The sequence below is a fragment of the Dendrobium catenatum genome, unplaced genomic scaffold (assembly GCF_001605985.2).
Source record: "Dendrobium catenatum unplaced genomic scaffold, ASM160598v2 fragScaff_scaffold_1329, whole genome shotgun sequence".
Lineage (NCBI taxonomy): Eukaryota > Viridiplantae > Streptophyta > Magnoliopsida > Asparagales > Orchidaceae > Dendrobium > Dendrobium catenatum.
The window spans coordinates 149,696-168,713 of NW_021319791.1; the positions used below are offsets into that span (position 1 = coordinate 149,696).

A 19,018-nucleotide genomic window follows, 5' to 3' on the forward strand; every position below is an offset into this window, starting at 1 on the left:
CGTCTGCACGGACCACACCCAAATCACCCCACAAGGCCGCACCCTTGCCCACAACCGTACCCTGCAAAGGCCATGCTCGCCCGCATGTGCCCCCTTCGCCTGCACTGCTCGCACCCAATTTGCTCACATTGGGAAGGAGATTATGGTTAGTTGGTCCAATCAACCCAATAGCCCGAAGGGCCAAATTCAAGTTGAAAATTTTGACACGTTTACAAAACTAGACCGGGTTATGATCAACCTGTTTGTACCTAGGCCAATTCTAAACTCTACCCGAACTCAACCCAAAAACCCATTTTAACACCACTACACAGGTTTCTTGGTGCTGCACATTTGAATTCTCATCTGCCGTGGTTCCAATTTTTTATTCAGATACAGATACTTCCTCTGATTGAGATTATTTGCTTCTAAATCAAACTGGCAAGCCATTGTGCGACATTCATCTGAACCTATCCAAAATATTACATAGAAAAACAGTATACTCAAAACATATTATAATTAAAAAGGATAATTCATTGCATGTTAAAGAACGTAACCAAACCCTTAGAGCCGCATGACTAAAATAAATATAGCTTCTTGCTAAGATCTTTTCATTTGCTGGTGATTTTGCATATGCGTGCAGTCTTTAGCACCATTGATCTTATATAAAGCAGCTATGCACATCCAATTCAAATACCAATTTAAGCACTTTGAATTATGCACAATTCCCAACTACAGATACTTCACATGTTCAGAGATATATCCGGAACTCTATAACAAAACTAAATTCCAAAATTCATTCTTTCAACAACACTCCCTCCTACAGCCATCCACTTTCTCATATTGAAGAAATTGCCAGACTACCAAAAACACATACAGACTAGCAAGAAAAAACAAAAGATAAAAATAAAAACAACAGAAGAAATAACTTCCCAGACATTAAATGATTAAAGCTTCATTTGGGACGGCTTTTTTACTGTTTCTTAAAGCAGCTTTCGAGTATAAAACTTTTAACATTTGTACTAGAAAGCTGTTTTAAAAAACAGTAAGAAAGCCGTCCCAAACAAAACCTAAGACTCCTGCTGAACTAAAAGATATTCTGTTGATGAGATTCTAATCTATGCTCCAAAGCTTTGATTGTTGAGCAGAGCTCTCTCTTCTGCTCCTGGTAGCTTTGAAGTAAGAAATCCTTCCCTTCAATCACTGCACTCAAGTCACCCAGTTCTTTCTTCAGCAACAGCACCCTGTCCTCATCTCCTTTCACCTTCTGCAACCCAAAACAGTGCAGATCCAGATCATTCACCGTGTCTGGAAAACCATTTGCAGTCTCGGGTCGCCAATTTGCTACAGATGTCAGTTTTTCTGGAGAATTGGATTTCAAAATGCAGTGATTAGCAATGACCTTTCGTAGTCTTTGGATCTCTCTCTCCGACTCGAACAATTCTTGGTTTGCTGAATCAAGCTGAGACTGTGTCTGCACCACTTGAGACATCTGAGTACAAAGAGAGTTCTGAAGGTCTGCAATCTGGTTTTGCATGTCCATGATCATTTCATCTCGCCTTTTGAGCTGTTGCCGTAGTTTGTTTATTACCTCTCTTTTGGTATAGATGTCAGACCCAGATTCAGAGATAGAGGGAGAGTCCGAACCAGTAGAATGGTGAAATGGCTTGTGAGGAAGCTCAAGCAATTCAGGCGAGGATGCCCACAATGTGCCGCCATTAGAATCTTTGTTTAATTCTGCAGCTGAGATCTTCACTAGTGGAAGTGAAAGTTCTGGTTCTTTTGAGATTGGATTATCTGATACTTGCTTAATTTGGACTCCACCATTCGCATGTCCTAAGACATAAAATTTAGATATTGAGAAGATATAAGTAAATATAAAAACTGTGTGATTGTTCTCGTCTTCTTGATTTGGTTTCTTTCAATTAGGCTTATTCTTTGAATTAATTTAACTTGAATACATATTATATAAGCAGAAAAAAATATAGAAAAAGCAACATGATTTATCATTCCAAGGAATATGCATGCTAGCAAGAGATATATTTTGGATAGTTTAGTGACCATAATAAGTAATCACTTGCATGTCCACACAAGGCTAGTTGATATCAACAAAGATGGGCGTTCTTAAAAATGGAAGCAGTGTTCCCCTTTGACTTAACAATAAGAATTTTAAATGCAGGAATTTACATAGCATTCCAACCTTTGAATTAATATCTTGGCTCAAGCGAGGTTCACGAGTTTTTCTGTTACCAAAGGTTAAGATATATATATATATATATATATATATAAGAAGCAACTTCAGGCAATCTTACTGGAACTAGAATTTAGTAAATGTCTCATATCATAGGAATCCAGACTATTAAACATTCGAATGAACTATTATTTTAGGACTAGGAAGTTTTCTGTACAAAGTTCATATAAAGACCTGTGATAAAAGAATCAGCTGTAGCAGAAGCTGATGTTTAGGCCAAACAAGAGATCTGCGAAATTTATGGGAACTTCATAATAATTAAATCGACTTAAAATTTTGATCATAAAGGTATGGCTGAGAACAACCTTTTCTTTGGAAGATCGTTAAATACAGAAAACTAGAGTAAGTTTGAAAGGAATAGATCAAAAGAAATACGAGAAAAAGTTTAGTAGGGCTCATTTGATTTGTTATAGATGAAAAATATGTTTTGAAAAGTGATGGGTTTTTCACTCATTTTTTGTTTGAAAATGAACTCGACATATTTGACGGATTATGAAAGTATTTGTGGAGTAAAAGATTCATACAGATTTTCTAACTACATCCAACCAAATGATGGAATATAGAAAATTCATTGTTTTTCTAAATATATTTTCTGACTTCAAGCAGCCTAATACAACAACGACAACATCAAGCCTTTGTCCCACTATGTGGGTTCGGCTACATGAATTCTTTTTCTCCATTGTTTCCGGTTAAAAGTCAAATTCTTTTTTAAATCTAATAAAGAAATATCATTTGTAATATTTTCTAACCAAGTCTTTTTAGGTCTACCCCTACCTTTCTTAACATAAGTCAAATCTAATGCCTCAACTTTCTCAACCGGGTCATCGGAAGGCCTCCGTTTAATGTGAACAAACCATCTAAGGCGACTCTCTCTAATCTTATCTTCCACTGGAGCTACTCCAACCTTTTCACGTATATGCTTATTTCGTATCCTATCTCTAAGGGTCAAGCCACTCATCCACCTAAGCATCCTCATCTCTGCAACACTTAACTTAGTATTATGCTTCTCTTTTAATGACTAACATTCGACACCATAAAGCATTGCAGGTCTCACCACCATCTTATAGAATTTTCCCTTAAGTTTGAGGGGGACTTTTCTATCGCACATTAAGCCCGATGCATTCCTCCACTTCAACCATCCAACTTGAATTCTGTTGATAATATCCCCATCAATTTCACCATCACTCTGAACAATGGATCCAAGATATCTAAAACGTGGTTTGATCGCCCAAAGTCACAATCCCCTCACTAGGTCTATTTCCGCTAAAATTACACTCCATATATCCAGTTTTAGATATACATCAGTTGGCGATCAACTTATATTAGAAAATTTAAAAATATACATGTCCTAAGCTCTAATGATATGAGAATAGGTAATTTTGATCTTGCATCTTGCACACACAATTAAAATTTAATAGTTTCATCATATAAGGCGAACAGTATAGCTTCAAGTTAGAAAGTTTTGTTACATCTCCGTTAGGTTAGGGAGATTATTGTGATCATTAACACTTAGCCCTTGAGCATGCTGCAACTTGGGGCTTTTAAGTCATTAATCCATAGATATGATAATTATTACCAACTTTTTCTTTTTGAAATATAATTGTTATTTACTATTGGTTATATTCTTCAAAACTATCTCCCAAAGACTAAGGGTGTAGCTAAGTGATTGATGAAAGAGTTTGTTATTATCCTTATAAGGCGAAAATGACTAAACTGGTCCTTGATTATTTGTGGGGGCCATTTAAGTTCGAGGCTATATAAAAGTCCGATTTCGTCCCTTGACACTTTAAATAAGAGTTAAAGTAGTTTGTAATCGAAAGTGACGAAAATTGAGGTTACATTTAATAGATGCATTTAAAAATGAGAGTATTTTAGAAATATACAACTACTTTTTTACACAATCTAATTTCCTAATTATCTTATTTTATGGTGTACAACAACCAATTTTGTGAACATCAAAAGTGAATTAAGATTGTGTAAGACGTTGAACTTTTGAATAATCATGAATGTTTGTGCCTTAAGGCTCTTCTACATATGGATAAGATGTATAGTGTTAGGCTCAAGGGGTCAGGCACATATTGCTTATATATATATATATAACAATTAAAAAGTGTTTTAGTAATAAGAAAATAAGGGAAAATACTAAAAAACTTACAGAAATTGATGAAATAATGTTGAATGTCACTGAAGAATTAATAAGGAAAAAGATAAATTGATGGAACCAAAATATAGATAAAACCTTGAGGAACGCTCAACAGAAATGAATGAAAAATTGTGATTGACAAAGCTAACCATAACTAGTTGGATAAGGTTAGCGATGATGATGATGATGATGTGATTATGACAAACAAATGTCAATGATTAGCTTGTTTTTTTGTTTTTCAAGCAAAAAGTTAAGCATGTGCCTATGTTTTACTCATCAAATAATCTTATCAACATTATCCTTTAATAAATACAAGAAATAGAAGCATTGATTGGGGTAAAATTGGACCTCCGAGTGTTCCTTCCAAAGCACAACTGAATAAAAGACAATAGCTAACTATTCTTACATCGGCTACTCCAAGACATGCAAACTTTGGTCGGACAAGCCTCATAGAAAGCCTACTGACACTTTTAAGAAAGCTAGCACAAAATGTGAGCCATATCCACTGAGTTGGTAAACCACTCCACCCAAACACACAAGCCAAAACATCAAATGATAAATTTACATTAGTGCATTCTTATATTAATTAATCAACTTACCACATAATAACCAAAAAACGATTTGAACAACATATCAAAATACATGATACTTGGACAACTTCAAAATGTATAACAAATTTAACATGTAAGTATGTTGGTAATGATCATTCTAATGATCTAATCCAAATCCAAGTTCAAGTAGAAGTAAAACCATCTGTATCAAAATCCAAACAACTTAGGATCATTTTAATTCAAATGAAGTCAAACCAATACTCAAATAGGCCTTCCTAGATGACAAGGAAAAAAAATGATGGAGGAACAGGAGAAAAACAGACGAGGAAAGAGAAGGCAAAAGAAAAAATGAATAAATTAGAGAAAAAGAAGAATAAGAGAACACTGCTCCCTCTTTGGGAAGGTTTACCTGCCTATTAATTGGGGCGGTGGCTTTGCTTTCCAGTATTGTTGTCCTCATTACCCACAGAAACTTCTTGCTGTAGGGACAGGATAAAAAGCGGCAAACTCCTAAGGGTGGAAGATGAATGAAGAAGAAAAAAATGGAAGATATTAATGAACCAACTTCTCTACCTGCCACCATTATCTCTTACTAGTGCTCCACCCCTGTCTCTTACTATCCAGCACTGTAGAACGTGCTGGAAGCCCAGAAATAATGACTAAAGAGAAACAAACCTCTAGACTCCAGTTGCGAAATGGCAGTGTTGTTCTGTGGCGTGCTCACTGGTGATCAGAGGCAATCCTTAATATAGTGAGGTGATGAGAAGCCAAAATTCAAAACAGTGGGAGCGGGAGCATATGAAGAAAGAAGATTGATTGATGGAGAATAAAGAGGCCACACAACTTATTTTCCTATGTTTGGCAGTTTCACGAATAGTTGCCAGCCTGCTGATTGCCACTTTAATCACAAATAATAAACTAACCAGCAGCAATAGTTGCTAACACGCTGCTTCTACTTATAGCTCGGTGGGAGTCTGACGCATAAAGAGTAGATCAATAGGAAAAAGAAGACAAATGAAAAAAAAAAATGAAGAAGCTGAAACGGACTTGTTGAACATTTGTAAGTTATTGTTAACAAGTTCAGTAAAATTGGGAATTGAGTAAGAGCCTCTGGATGGTTAAACGAACAGTGATGATGCATAATTGTATGCATCAGAACCGGAAAAGTCCTTGGACCATGACTTAACATGGAGGCATTAATTGCTTTTTTTTTTTAATGGAGGCATTAACTGTTTAACACATTAAGTTGGAAGACTAAGGTCAATAACTGGAACATCTACAGGATAAATAAGATGGTCATATAAACATGAAAATAATTCATTGTTTCGACAGTTTCAATTTCAAAGAAAAGCCTTAATTGCATGTCAAGCTGTACTTGCAGGCACTAAAATGGTTCAGGTATGAGCTAATATATGAGTACCCTGTCCTTCTACAGAAAGTCTAGCTAAACATACAAATAACTAGCATGATTATACAACATATCTGTAGAAGTTTAGAATAATCATCTTTTATCACATTTCCTGAAGCAAATCTACAAATAAATCTTCAAAAGGAAACTAAATATGAAATGAAGAGACTAATGCATTTTGAAAGTGCTAATCGAATCTTCTCTTCAAAGATGACATCCGAGGATTCAAATAAGTTACATGACAAGAGGAACGCACTAAACATATCATATGTTAAGATAAAATGATCAAGGATGCAACGAAAAACAAGGAATGGAATATTTGACATTCTTAGTAAGACTATCATGAAATTCCAATCAGTAAGAGTTCATAGATTTTCTGCAGTGTTAATAATTAGAAGCATGGATCTTTATGGGTTTACAAGCATGAAACTTTGACGACCATTTTGGATTAACGAAATTATATTAACTAAACAAAACAAAACTACTATCATGATTCATTGATAGCGAATAAGTTACTGATCAATCCGGTCAGTAGCATTCAGGTAGAAAGAATTAAGGGAAGTAAGCTATAGAAATAAATGGACTATCTGGGAAAGTAAAATAAAAATCTAAAACTATTCTCTGTTGCTCAGTCCATCATGAGGTCATTCAGCTTGAGGTTAGAGGGTATTGCTAGACAGCTGAACCAGGGTGCTGGGGCTTATTCATCATCCTCCACATTTACTTGTAGATTCAATCTCGTAACATATCATTCTTCTGGTAGCTAGATTAACAAAAACCTTTTTATTATAACAGAAATGGCCTTGAAAAGGACCAGATTAACTTATTAAACCAAAACCATAACTTTATACAATAGCCTTTTGTTTGACTATATGAGCTGTTATAAAGTTCTTGAAGATGGCAAGGATAAACCAACAGTTCTACAATCGCTCGAGGATCTCAGACTCCTAGTTTACCTTCTGATGCTCTAATTTCTTTTAGCTTTTACATTTTCGATTTTCCATCCATGCCATTTTCATGTGAAATGATGTGTTTGCAAAATGTTCAAGATGACAAAGCATATTTCTCTTGGCTACTGAATCCTCAGAATTTCTTTCACGTAGCCATTCTTGCTTGATGAATGCTAATTATACAAGCTTCAAATTAAAAAGAAAAGGAACATAATAAAACAGAGGCTCAATTACAAAGAATAGTAGCACTCAAGTTAAAATGAGATTGTAATTTATGAAATATAAAGATTCAGAACTCATGTTTTTGCAGATAACAAAAGAATACAAAATTAAATTTTGTATTGTGAGAAATGGACAGCGATACTACTTAAGATAGGCTTCCTGGAAGCCTTAATTTGAGGAAGCCATGAGCCATTGGATAAGGATGCCAATCACCATGGTCAACAGCTAGACTTACTGACAAAATTGACCAACAAACAAGAGAGAGGGAAAGGAAGAGAATGAAGAAAAAAACTCTGTGATTTCTTATTGCTATAAAGTATAGAATATAAATTGTGTCCTAGGCCAGCCCTCTAAGCCAATATTTATAGGCGAGGGTAGAAGAGCACCTCTATAGAAAAAATTATTTTTAAGTAAATGAATAAATAACATGATAAAGTTTAATGAAGGCTTCTCATAAAATGAAGATACACTAGCTGTGGCTCCTAGATATGTGTTAAAAAATTCCAAATATGAGGGCCCATATGAAGTCATTGGCCAACTTCACCATTTTTGAACAAGTTATGGTAAGTTATTATACGATGAATTTACCTAGTTAGGCTCAAGGACAAAGTGAGTGAGTTTCTATGATGACTTTGTTCTACTAGATGCAGTCGCATTGAAGCATGAGATGGCTAGATCTCGTCGGTGAGTTCACTAAAGCAAAGGCGACTACCTTTGATTGACCTTGAGGCTGATGAAACCTTGTCTTTGACGACTTCAATTTGATGAATTCATCAAGTCGATGGTTGTGTTGGCTTGAACTCGGCCCAAGCAATTTTGGGTGTACATTTCCATATATATAATCAAATCCCATTCAAATGCAATTTTTCAAGCTCTTTTAGGACATATGTATTACATCTTGATCAATATGACTAGAGACAGAAAAAACAAATACAAGATGATCATTTTACAGATCATTTTAAGTGAGAAATATAATATGTGATAAAATTTAATGAATGCTACCTGAGATAAAATGGTAGCAACAGTCCTTATCCGGTGCAAACGGGTATAAATTCGAATGCAACTGGCATCCTCCTAACCGTGGCTTGGCAGTACTCTTATTCCCTGTTTGAAGGATAAATGCGTTAGTTCTTTCACTAGTCCAAAAACATCTATGAAAAGTAAAAAATATAAAAACTAACCTCTACTATCTTTGTTTAATCCTTTCGCTTCCAAGGCCTGTTTCAACTTGCATCCAATCCTAATTGACAAAGTACTCAGCAAGGCGCCTCCAGCAATGAGGATCCAATTGGGTCCGTCTCCGTTGACACGGTCCATCGTCTGAGCTCTTTGCATGGACCCATTTGCTTTTGATTTCATCTCCTGAAACCAAAAAAAAAAAAGTTCAGGAGAAAGCTTACGATAGAAAAAACTTGGCCTAAACAATAAAAGCCAAACGACATTAAACAAGAATATCATCTAGGAGGAGATCTCCTCCAAATAAAACCAGCCAGCCCTAGATTGTAATGAAAAAAAAGGGGGTAAATTGTTAGCTCAGGGAACCCTAATACTGTATTGATTTCTACCAAAGCATGAATAATTCAGCACCGAAAGACTACGAAATCACAAAAAAATACAAGGAACCACCAAAAACACTGAAAAAAAAACACATTTGAACAAAGACAGATATTTTTAGTGGAGCGGAAGGGTGACAGACCTCATTCATACGGGTAGAAGATGGGGATTCGGGTCATTCACTCGGTAGAAGGTGGCTGGAGGCTTTAAAATATCGAAAGTCTATACTTCTGCAAATCTCTCCGGCTCTCCAAAATCATCATTTGCTCCGTCGTCAGCTGCATTTTTTTTTTTTCTTCTTTAAAAAAAAAAAATTACATGCTCCACTCCCGACACCGATCCGAGTTTAGGATTAGTTAGAGGGGTGGAAGAATTCATTTTTTTACTTAATGTATATTTTAATATAAATATAAATATAAATATATTTAATATTTTAGTTATAAATGTTTTTTTTTTTTGGGGAAATTTAGTTATAAATGTTATTTTTATTTTTATTAAAAACCACATAAAATAATGTATTTATATATTGGAAGGGGATAGTGCCATTATAGTGGGCTGAAATTTTCCTGTAAATATGAGCCTTGTCCACATGGTGCATGAGGTCGAATGACTAGAAGTTTATATCTAAAGATAATTAAACACACTCTCCTTGCCTATGGTTGGAGCTTAGGCTTCCAACTAAGAGTCTAGGTTCGAGTCTTTATGTAGCGTTGTGTGTGAGTTTGCTTAAAGGCCTAAATGTCCCAAAAAAAAAAGATAATTAAAACGCCTAAAATTATTTTAATTTTTAAAAAATAATTTGGAAATTCTTTTCAAAAAATAAAAAAAAAGTGAAATAGGTGCTTTGTTTTAATAAATTTAATTTAATTATCAAATTAAATTCAAGATTTTAATAAAACCTGAATTTTAGTTCTGTCTATATTTAACACTCAACTCAACCATTGGAATTCATCTTAAGTAGTATTTTATTCACTATAATTGAATGAAATACTCGTTCTGAAAATTGGACCGAACAACGAATCGGAAGAAGGAGAGGTTCACGGCTCACCCGGTTCTACCGGTCGAACCGGAGTTGAACCGAATGACGTAATAAATAATAATATTATAATTAAAAATTAATAAAAATTAATAAATTAATGCAATATAATAATCATATAATTTCATATAAATTAATTGTTAATTTATATTACATATTTAGATTTAATTTAAATAAATTAATGAAATATAATAACATATAATTTTATATAAATTATTGTTAATTTATATTACATATTTAGATTTAATTTATTAATATAAATTATTTAAAAGCTCTCAACATAAAATTATAAATATAATTAAATGTTTTAATATAAAAATATTTTATTTGGTAACATAAAAATTTTTAGAGTTGAAATCTAATAAACTTTGCAAATTTTTAATATAAGAGTAATTTATTTGATAAAAATAAAATATTATTAACAAAAAAAAAAGAAATAAATAAAATTTCCAAACAAAACTTAAAAAATAAATAAATATTATTCAATTATAAAAATTAATTTTTATATATAATTTATATTCATATAATTTTAACTCGAGCGGCTTACTGAACAAAAAAAATATACATTAATTTTAAATATATATAATAAAAAAATAAATATTATCACTAAAAAAATTAATAGTATCAACTAAAAAATAAATAATATCAACTAAAAAAATAAATATTATTCATATTATAAAAATTAATTAAAAAAATTGTTTAAAAAAATATGTTGTATAGTATATATATGAAACTAAAGATGACTTTTTTCTTTGTATGGTTTAGTTCCACATCACTTGGGAAGTTTTGTTTTGTAAAGTTTATATACCTTTCTGCTTCCACTCATGATAAAGTAATAAAAAACATATGAGATGATTAAAATAAATATTTAATCATGTCTTTAATATATATATATATATTTAAAAGTTTTATATTAATATTTATATTTATTTAATATTAAATAATTTATTTAATTATTTATATTAAAAATTTTGAACCGTTCGGTTTTAAAAAAACCCTGATCGGTTCGCCGGTTCACTGGTTGAACCGGCGGTTCTTGCCAAAACCGGCCAGTTTGAAGCAAAGCCGGTTTTCAGGTTGAACCGAACCAGCCTTCAAACCGGTTCATGGTTGAACCGGTCGGACCGGCCGATCCGGTCCGATTTTTAAAGCAATGCTAAAGTGAATATTAAGAGAGAGAAAAGCAATGAAAAACTTTGATACATAGATTCATTCTCCATTCTAGTATTTTGAGCATTCAATTGCAATATGAGCTTTATTTAGTATTTGTGAAAGAGATAGCTCATATCTTGAAGTACTCATCCATCGACACGAATATTACTTAAATGGTTGTCTTAGGAGTGGTCGATTTTATTCTTTAGAATTGGGGGGCACTGTGATCTCAGATTATGCTGAAAGATGTAGCTTTCTCTCTTTGAGTTGAAGCATTGGGTGGTTCGATTCCTATTAGAAAAATTTTGTTGTGAGGCTTCTTCACCTATTATTGCGAAGAAGAAATAATAAAATATCCCAAGAGGAAGATTCAAGGGGTAGACGTGAATCTTAAATGCTTGATCTATGAGAAAGCAGTTTACATCATACTTATTACTCTTTCAAACTGTTAGAATGTCATAAATCTACAATAAAACCTTTAGTATTGAACATATTAAAATACAAAGATAATCAGAGGTTGCAGGTATCAACTCATCTTCCTTGATTTCAATGAAACAATAATCATCTATATAGACAGAGGATGATGTATTGTGAATACAATCAAGCCGTTGATACAGGATCTCTATGAATGGCTGAGATGGAGTTGGTAGTTGTCAAATCATGTGCATTTCAGCAGCTTTTGTCAGATGGCAGAGATAGTGCATGCTGTGATGAAGATGTGCAACGGTTTGAGCCTTTACCACTATCAGCCTCCCTCAAATGAATGTTCTGGTTCAGGAGCGTTAATTTGTCACGCAGATAAAGAAAACGTTTAATCGGTAAGGCCTTAGTGAAGATATATGCTGGTTGATCAGTGGTTGAAAGATGACGAACCATAATAGTTTTGGACTTAATGCACTCTCGAATATAATGGTGATCGATTTCAATATGCTTTGTCCGAGCATGAAATACAGGATTGTTGGCTAAAGAAATAGCCAAAATATTATCACAGAATAGTGAAGTTGGGAGCTCTAGAGTGATTTGAAAATCAGCTAATAAGCGTCCAAGCCACACTATATCAGTAGTAGCAGTGATAAGAGCTATATATTCAGATTCAGTTGACGAACGAGCAACTGTAGCTTGCTTTTTAGTGGACCAACTAATGAGGTGGAGCCAAGGAATATACAAAATCCTGTAGTTGATTTCCGATCCTTCTTATCACCGGCCCAATCCGCATCTACATATGCAGTTAGATCCAGTTTTCCGGTTGTAATGGGTAATGCTAAATCCAGAGAATGTTGAAGATATCGTAGTATGCGTTTCAACAATTGAAAATGACAATTTAGTGGCTGATGCATATGTTGACAGGCTATGTTTATAGCTAGAAGATGTCTGGACGAGTCAATGTTAAATATTGTAGGGAACCAGCAATGCTACGATACATTTGCGGATTAGAATATGGAAGTAGATCAGTTGGTGAGGTAGCAGATTTACTAGAGACCGGATTTTGGAGAGGCTTACACGAAGTCATTCTAGCTTTATCTAGGATTGCCTTGGCATAATTGGATTGATGTAACAAAATAGTGGAATATGTTTTGTCAACTTGTAAGCCAAGGAATGTGTGTAAGGAGCCAAGTTGTTTGATCTGAAATTGCTTTTGCAAATCCTGTAGCAATTTGGAAACTTGTGTAGCAACATTACCCATAATCAGGATATCATCCACATAGATGAGTAAGTAAATGGAATAAGATGAAGATGAGTAGATTAGTAAGGAGGGATCCGCTTTGCTGAAGTTAAAGCCCCAATGGAGTAAATAATCTGTGAAGGTGGAGAACCATTGTCTAGGAACTTGTTTCAAACCATAAATCGCTTTGTTTAATTTGCAAACATAGCTAGGATGAGACGGATCCTTGTATCAGGATGGTTGATCCATGTATACTACCTCATTGAGTTTGCCATGTAAAAAGGCATTTGATACATCAATTTGACATATTTGCCAATTGTGATGTAAGACAATCGTGAGAAAGACACGAATTGTTTGAAACTCGGCTACCGGACTAAAAGTTTATGTAAAATCTAATCCATATTCCTGTTTATAGCCTTTGGCTACAAGACGTGCTTTGAACCTTGCTACAGAGCCATCATCATGAAATTTGGTTTGATAGAGCCATTTGCATCCAAGAATATTCATATTCGGTTGAGGAGGCACTAGAGTCCAAGTGCCTTGAGTTTGTAAAACCTGAAATGTCACGACCCGACCCGATTCGGGACGGATCCCGCTCGCACTGGGTCGCGACACGGAACAAACAGACTGACTTACTGACCAGGATCTGGTTATGGAATTTGGTTCGGAACTGAATCTTCCAAATAATTTACTCAAACAGACACACAGACACAGAGCTACTATGAATCATCAAACACAGCGGAACAAAACATCTGTCTTTTTTCTTTTCCTCAAAACAATCATCTACAAATACAGTACATGGCTTTTAGACAGAAAGGAAAGACAGAATAGAAAAGCCATGACTGTACAAAAATCAAAAGTACAAAACAATACCTACGGATCAGACTCTGAAATCTATTCCTGGACTTCCTTCCCCTTCCCAGAACCTGAAAACCACCAGAAAACAAGAGTGAGCTCAACAGCTCAGCAAAGCAACAAACCACCAATAAAATTCTTAGAATCTCAAAACCAACACATCAGACAAATCCGTACAGAAATCAGAACAGAATCGGACAGATCAAATCAGACAGAACTGAACTGAACAAATATCAAAGCAAACAGAACTGTACGGAAACAGAACTCGTATCAAATCAGAAACAGAATAGAATCGTATCCGAATCATATCAGAAATCATATCATACAGATCAGAATCAGATTCATATCGTACGGAAATCAGAATCATATCATAAATCAGATATCAGATATTATTTAATTCATAGCTAAATGCCCTGACACTGACAGAATCTCTACGGATTCCGGCCCCTTATGCCTCCCTTCCCAGACACTGATAGAATCTCTCGGATTCTGGCCCCTTATGCCTCCCTTTGTGCTCACGGCACCAGAACAGATGTGCTTATAGTACTAGAATAGAATTCATCGGATCCGGAACAGAACAGATGTCAGATTTCAAATTTGAGCTCATTCCAGATTTCTCAGACACTAACTGAATCTCTTAGGATCCAGGCCCCTTATAACTCCCTTTTTATAGCATATACAGATAACATATTAATTCAGAAGAAATCCGGACAAATCAGAAATCAGAAAAAAATCGGGAAGCACAACGACAGTATACGGAATTTACACAATTTTTTTTGAAAATCACAATTTACCAAATTTGCATAGAATGTAGATAACAACATTTTAGAACATTTATTCTACTGCACAGAAAATTTTCAATTACACAGAAAAATCCAGTCGACTAAAAACATCGTCGAATAAAAAATATCCTGACAAAAATCAACCAAAATGTGCACACGCGGCACGTCAACAACATACAGAAAGTTACGTGGTAAAAACTGAACCAATCGAAAGATACAGACGAAAATCACTAACGAAAACAAAATCCGGACAGAAAATACCGCCAAACACGACGGTTCTGAAAATTGAGAAAGGCGGAATGTGCCTTACCTTGCGTACAATAATTTCTTGAACAATCTCGTCGGACGAAAACAGCTCCGCGTCGCCCGAAAATCCACTTTTTCTAAAAACCCCTCGACTTTCTCTCTCCTCAAGATATTTTTTATTTTAATTTCTGATTTTCTCTCTCTTCAAAACGACTGATTTCAGCTTTATAATACTCAGATCGGCCCGGCCGATCGCTAAATCGTCCCGGGACGATCAGACCAATTTCGATCGTCCGGGACGGTTCCCAGAACTATTTTCCGGCCGATATTTTGAACAGTGCAAATTGGCCTGGCCGATGCCTCGATCGGCCCGGACGATACCTACAGAAAAACACCTGGAGCAAATCTGGGCAAATTCTGGAGCAAATTCTCAACTGATCATCCCAGGACGATCTCAGATCGTCCTGGACGATCCTGGAGCAGATTTTTGATATTACATGAAACTCCTCAGACATGTCATTTCACCAATGACTGTGTTTGACAGCTGCTGTATAGTAGGTAGGATCCGAAAGGTGGGAGGAAGTATGTAAAAGATTAAAAATAGAACGAGGTTTGAGATGTCCAGTCTGTAGCCGAGTGCTCATGAGATGGGTTTTATTTTGTGGTGGTGGATTTGCTGGAGATGAATTGGATGTATGGGTAGAGGAAGAATGATCTTTCTGTGAGCTGGTGGAGGAAATATTTGGAGAAGAACCAGATTGAGTAGATGAGAAGTGAATTTGTGAAATTGAGAGCTTATCTGATGCATAAGGAGTAGTGATAGAATATGGTGGAACTAAGGAGAGTGGTGGTGGATGAGCATGAGATGTATAATCTGCCGTAGATATAGGAAGATTAATGGATGAATTTCTATATGGAAAGAGATCTTCCTGAAATGTAACATGAATGGAGACACATACACGATTTGTAGATAGATTATAGCACAAATAGCCTTTAGAAGCCTCAGAATATCCGATGAATATGGATTGCATAGACTTGGGTTGAAACTTATTGTGATGATATGGAGGTAAGAGTGGATAACATTGACATCCAAAAACCTTTAAGAACCTGTAGTTTGGTTGTTGCTGGAATAAACCAGTGAATGGTGAGCATTTTGATAGAATAGTGGTGGGAAGACGGTTGATTTAGTATACTGAAGTTAATGCAGCATACACCCAAAATTGATATGGAAGTTTTGCCTCAAGAAGCAAGGTTCTGATAGTTTCAATAATGTGTCTTTGTTTTCTCTCGGCAATATCATTTTGCTGTGGTTTATATGGGCAGCTGAGTTGGTGTTGGAGAAATTACTTAAATTGATTGTTAAGAAATTCAGAGCCATTGTCGGAGCGGAAGACAATAATTTTCTCACCAATTTGATGTTCAACAAGATTCTTAAACTATTTGAAATGAGTAAAAATCTCAGATTTTTGAGCCATTGGATAAATCCAAGTATACTGAGAGATGTCATCCACAAAACTAACATAATACTTATATCCATTAAATGAAGACACAGGGGAAGGTCCCCATACATCAGAATGGATAAGTTGAAGAGGTTTGGAAGTAAATGACTGAGACAAAGTAAAACTAATTCCATGACTCTTAGACTGTAAATAAGAGTTACAAATTGACTTAGTAGACAACAATTGAGACGCTAAACTAGAGTTTTGAGCAGCCAGAAGATGAGTGACAGTGGGATGAGGATGTCCGAGCCTTTTGTGCCACAAAGAAGTAGTGTGGGAGATGAGAGCAGTATTTGAAGGATGATTGGTGGTAGTTTTGGATACTGGATAGAGACCACTACGGTTGGGACCTTATAGGAGAGTGGAGTTGGTCTTCAAATCCTTAATACATAAGCCATGAGGATCAAATATAATAGAGTAATTATTAGTAGTGGCAAGTTATTTCACTGAGAGAAGATTGTGTTAAATAAGGTACATGGTAGAGAGGATTTAAAAGAAGCTTATGAGTAGGTGTGGGTAAAAGGCCTTGACCAGCAACTGCTATCAACATATTTTGTCCATTTCCAACCGTAATATATTGAGAACCTTGATAAGGTTGTGCAGATTGAATCTGAGAAGAATCTGCAGTAAAATGCGATGAGGCTCCTGTATCCAAATACCAGTTGAAAGTGGCAGATTGATTTGAAGCAGCAAGAGCAGATAACTGTTGTGGTTGATAGTTAAGATCTGTGCGGTACCAACAAGTAGCGGCCGTATGTCCTCTTTTAAAGAAAATTTGACACTCGAATGAATGGTCAGTGCTCCGTCCACCTCGGCCAGATGATCTTCCACCACGAGTAGACGGACGGGTTTGACCACGAGTGTAGCTAGAATTGGTTCTTCCACGTCCACGACCTCTGAATGTCGTGAGAGCAGTTTGTGGTGATTCAGGATCAAGAATATGAGATTCTTTTAGACTTTCTGCTGCAATATTTATCTCTTCACTGCAGAGCAAAGAGTAGAGATCATCCAGATTAATTGGTTGAAGCATAGTTCTGATGGAAGTCTTAAATGCATTATAAGATGATGGTAATCCATTGAGAGTATATAAAATAACATCCTCTGAATCAATGGAATTTCCTGTAGTAGAGATAACATCAACTTTGGCTTTAATAGATGAGAGGTATTCGGTCATTGACATGTCCTTCATGGTAAGATGATGTAGCTCATTTTTGAGCTGTAAGATCCTTGATCTATTCATGGACTGCAGACGTTTGTCGATTGTAGTCCAAACTTGATGACAGTTCTCCAGATTTAGGACATAAGGTAACAAAGAAGCAGAGATAACCGAATACAGGGCAGTAGTGATATTCTGATCTATCAACATCCATTGACTGTAAGCAGGATTCAACGATTGAAGGTTGTCTGTCGTGAAAATGTATTTGGGTGGAGCAGGTATGGATCCATATAAAAAACCAGCAAATCCATTTGCTTGAAATACATTGGTAACTTGCGCACGCCAGGTGGGATGATTAGCAGCTGTTAACTAATTTTGAACAATATTTTTCAAGTTGTTCATTAAAAACTTGAGAGAAGAGGGAATCTGCACTTCAGCAATTACTCCGGAGCTTGTTCCTGAAGCAGGAATCTGCACTTTAGCAGCTGAAGATGAGTTATCAGATGACGCCATTACTGTATGGAAGAGAAGATAACGAAAGGATCAGAATTGGCTTTGCAGCAGCAGCTCTGATACCAAGTTAGAATGTCATAAACCTGCAATAAAACCTTTAGTATTGAACATATGAAAATACAAAGATAATCAGAGGTTGCAGGTATCAACTCTTCTTCCTTGATTTCAATGAAACAGTAATCCTCTATATAGACAGAGGATGAGGTATTGTGAATACAATCAAGCCATTGATACAGGATCTCTATGAACGACTAAGATGGAGTTGGTAGTTGACAAATCATGTGCATTTCGGCAACTTTTGTCAGATGGCAGAGGTAGTGCCTGCTGTGATGAAGATGTGTAATGGTTTGAGCCTTTACCGTTATGAAAAACCACATATACTATTATTTACATAATTTTATTACTTTATAATAATTAAGAACTAGAAGATTATGAACTCATTTTTAAGAAAACATAATTCACCTTCTAGAACTCTTTTTTATTTATGCCATTATCTTCAAGTGCTATTAGAGCATATTATTTATCTTTAAGGCTATAAAGCCGAATGTGGATCTAAATGGTACACTTTGATAATAATGCTGTATTGAAGGATTATTCTATTGCTCAACCTCCTTTATTTGAACTTATTCCATTTATTTTTTCTTTAAGTTCATATATCAATGTTTAGTTAGTCCGTTAAATTTTGCATGTAGCACCTAGTTGAAACTATCTCGTTATTTTTGCTCACAAAACTTATTAATGAATGTTATTGGATAAATTATTACGTGCAAAGTCCGGATATAGTTCTGCGTTTGGATTCCAATGAAATAATGACACGTTGAATATTCACGTGATTTTTTTAATATATATATATATATATATATATATATATATATATATGTTTGAATGCTTCAATGAGAAATTTATAAACAAGGCAGCAGTTAGTCAATCACATATGATTACACAAGCATGATGATGGATATCATTATCTTAGAGCAACAATTGCATTAAATTTAATTTTAGGTTAATAATGATAGTTAAATTAAAATAGTTCATTGTAATAATTGATAGTTTATACTTTT

At 35.0% G+C, this 19,018-nt stretch overlaps 1 protein-coding gene across 1 annotated transcript; it reads right to left on the minus strand.

Annotated features, from left to right (window-relative positions):
• Positions 1-664: 664 nt before the first annotated feature.
• Positions 665-9,425, minus strand: LOC110104509. The gene is made up of 4 exons (XM_020833658.2): positions 9,198-9,425; positions 8,683-8,863; positions 8,504-8,605; positions 665-1,812 (listed from the first exon to the last, which is right to left on the minus strand). Exons 1-4 carry the CDS (start codon positions 9,204-9,206, stop codon positions 1,064-1,066), a joined length of 1,041 nt encoding a protein of 346 aa, XP_020689317.1. The 5' UTR covers positions 9,207-9,425; the 3' UTR covers positions 665-1,063.
• Between the last annotated feature and the right edge of the window lie 9,593 nt (positions 9,426-19,018).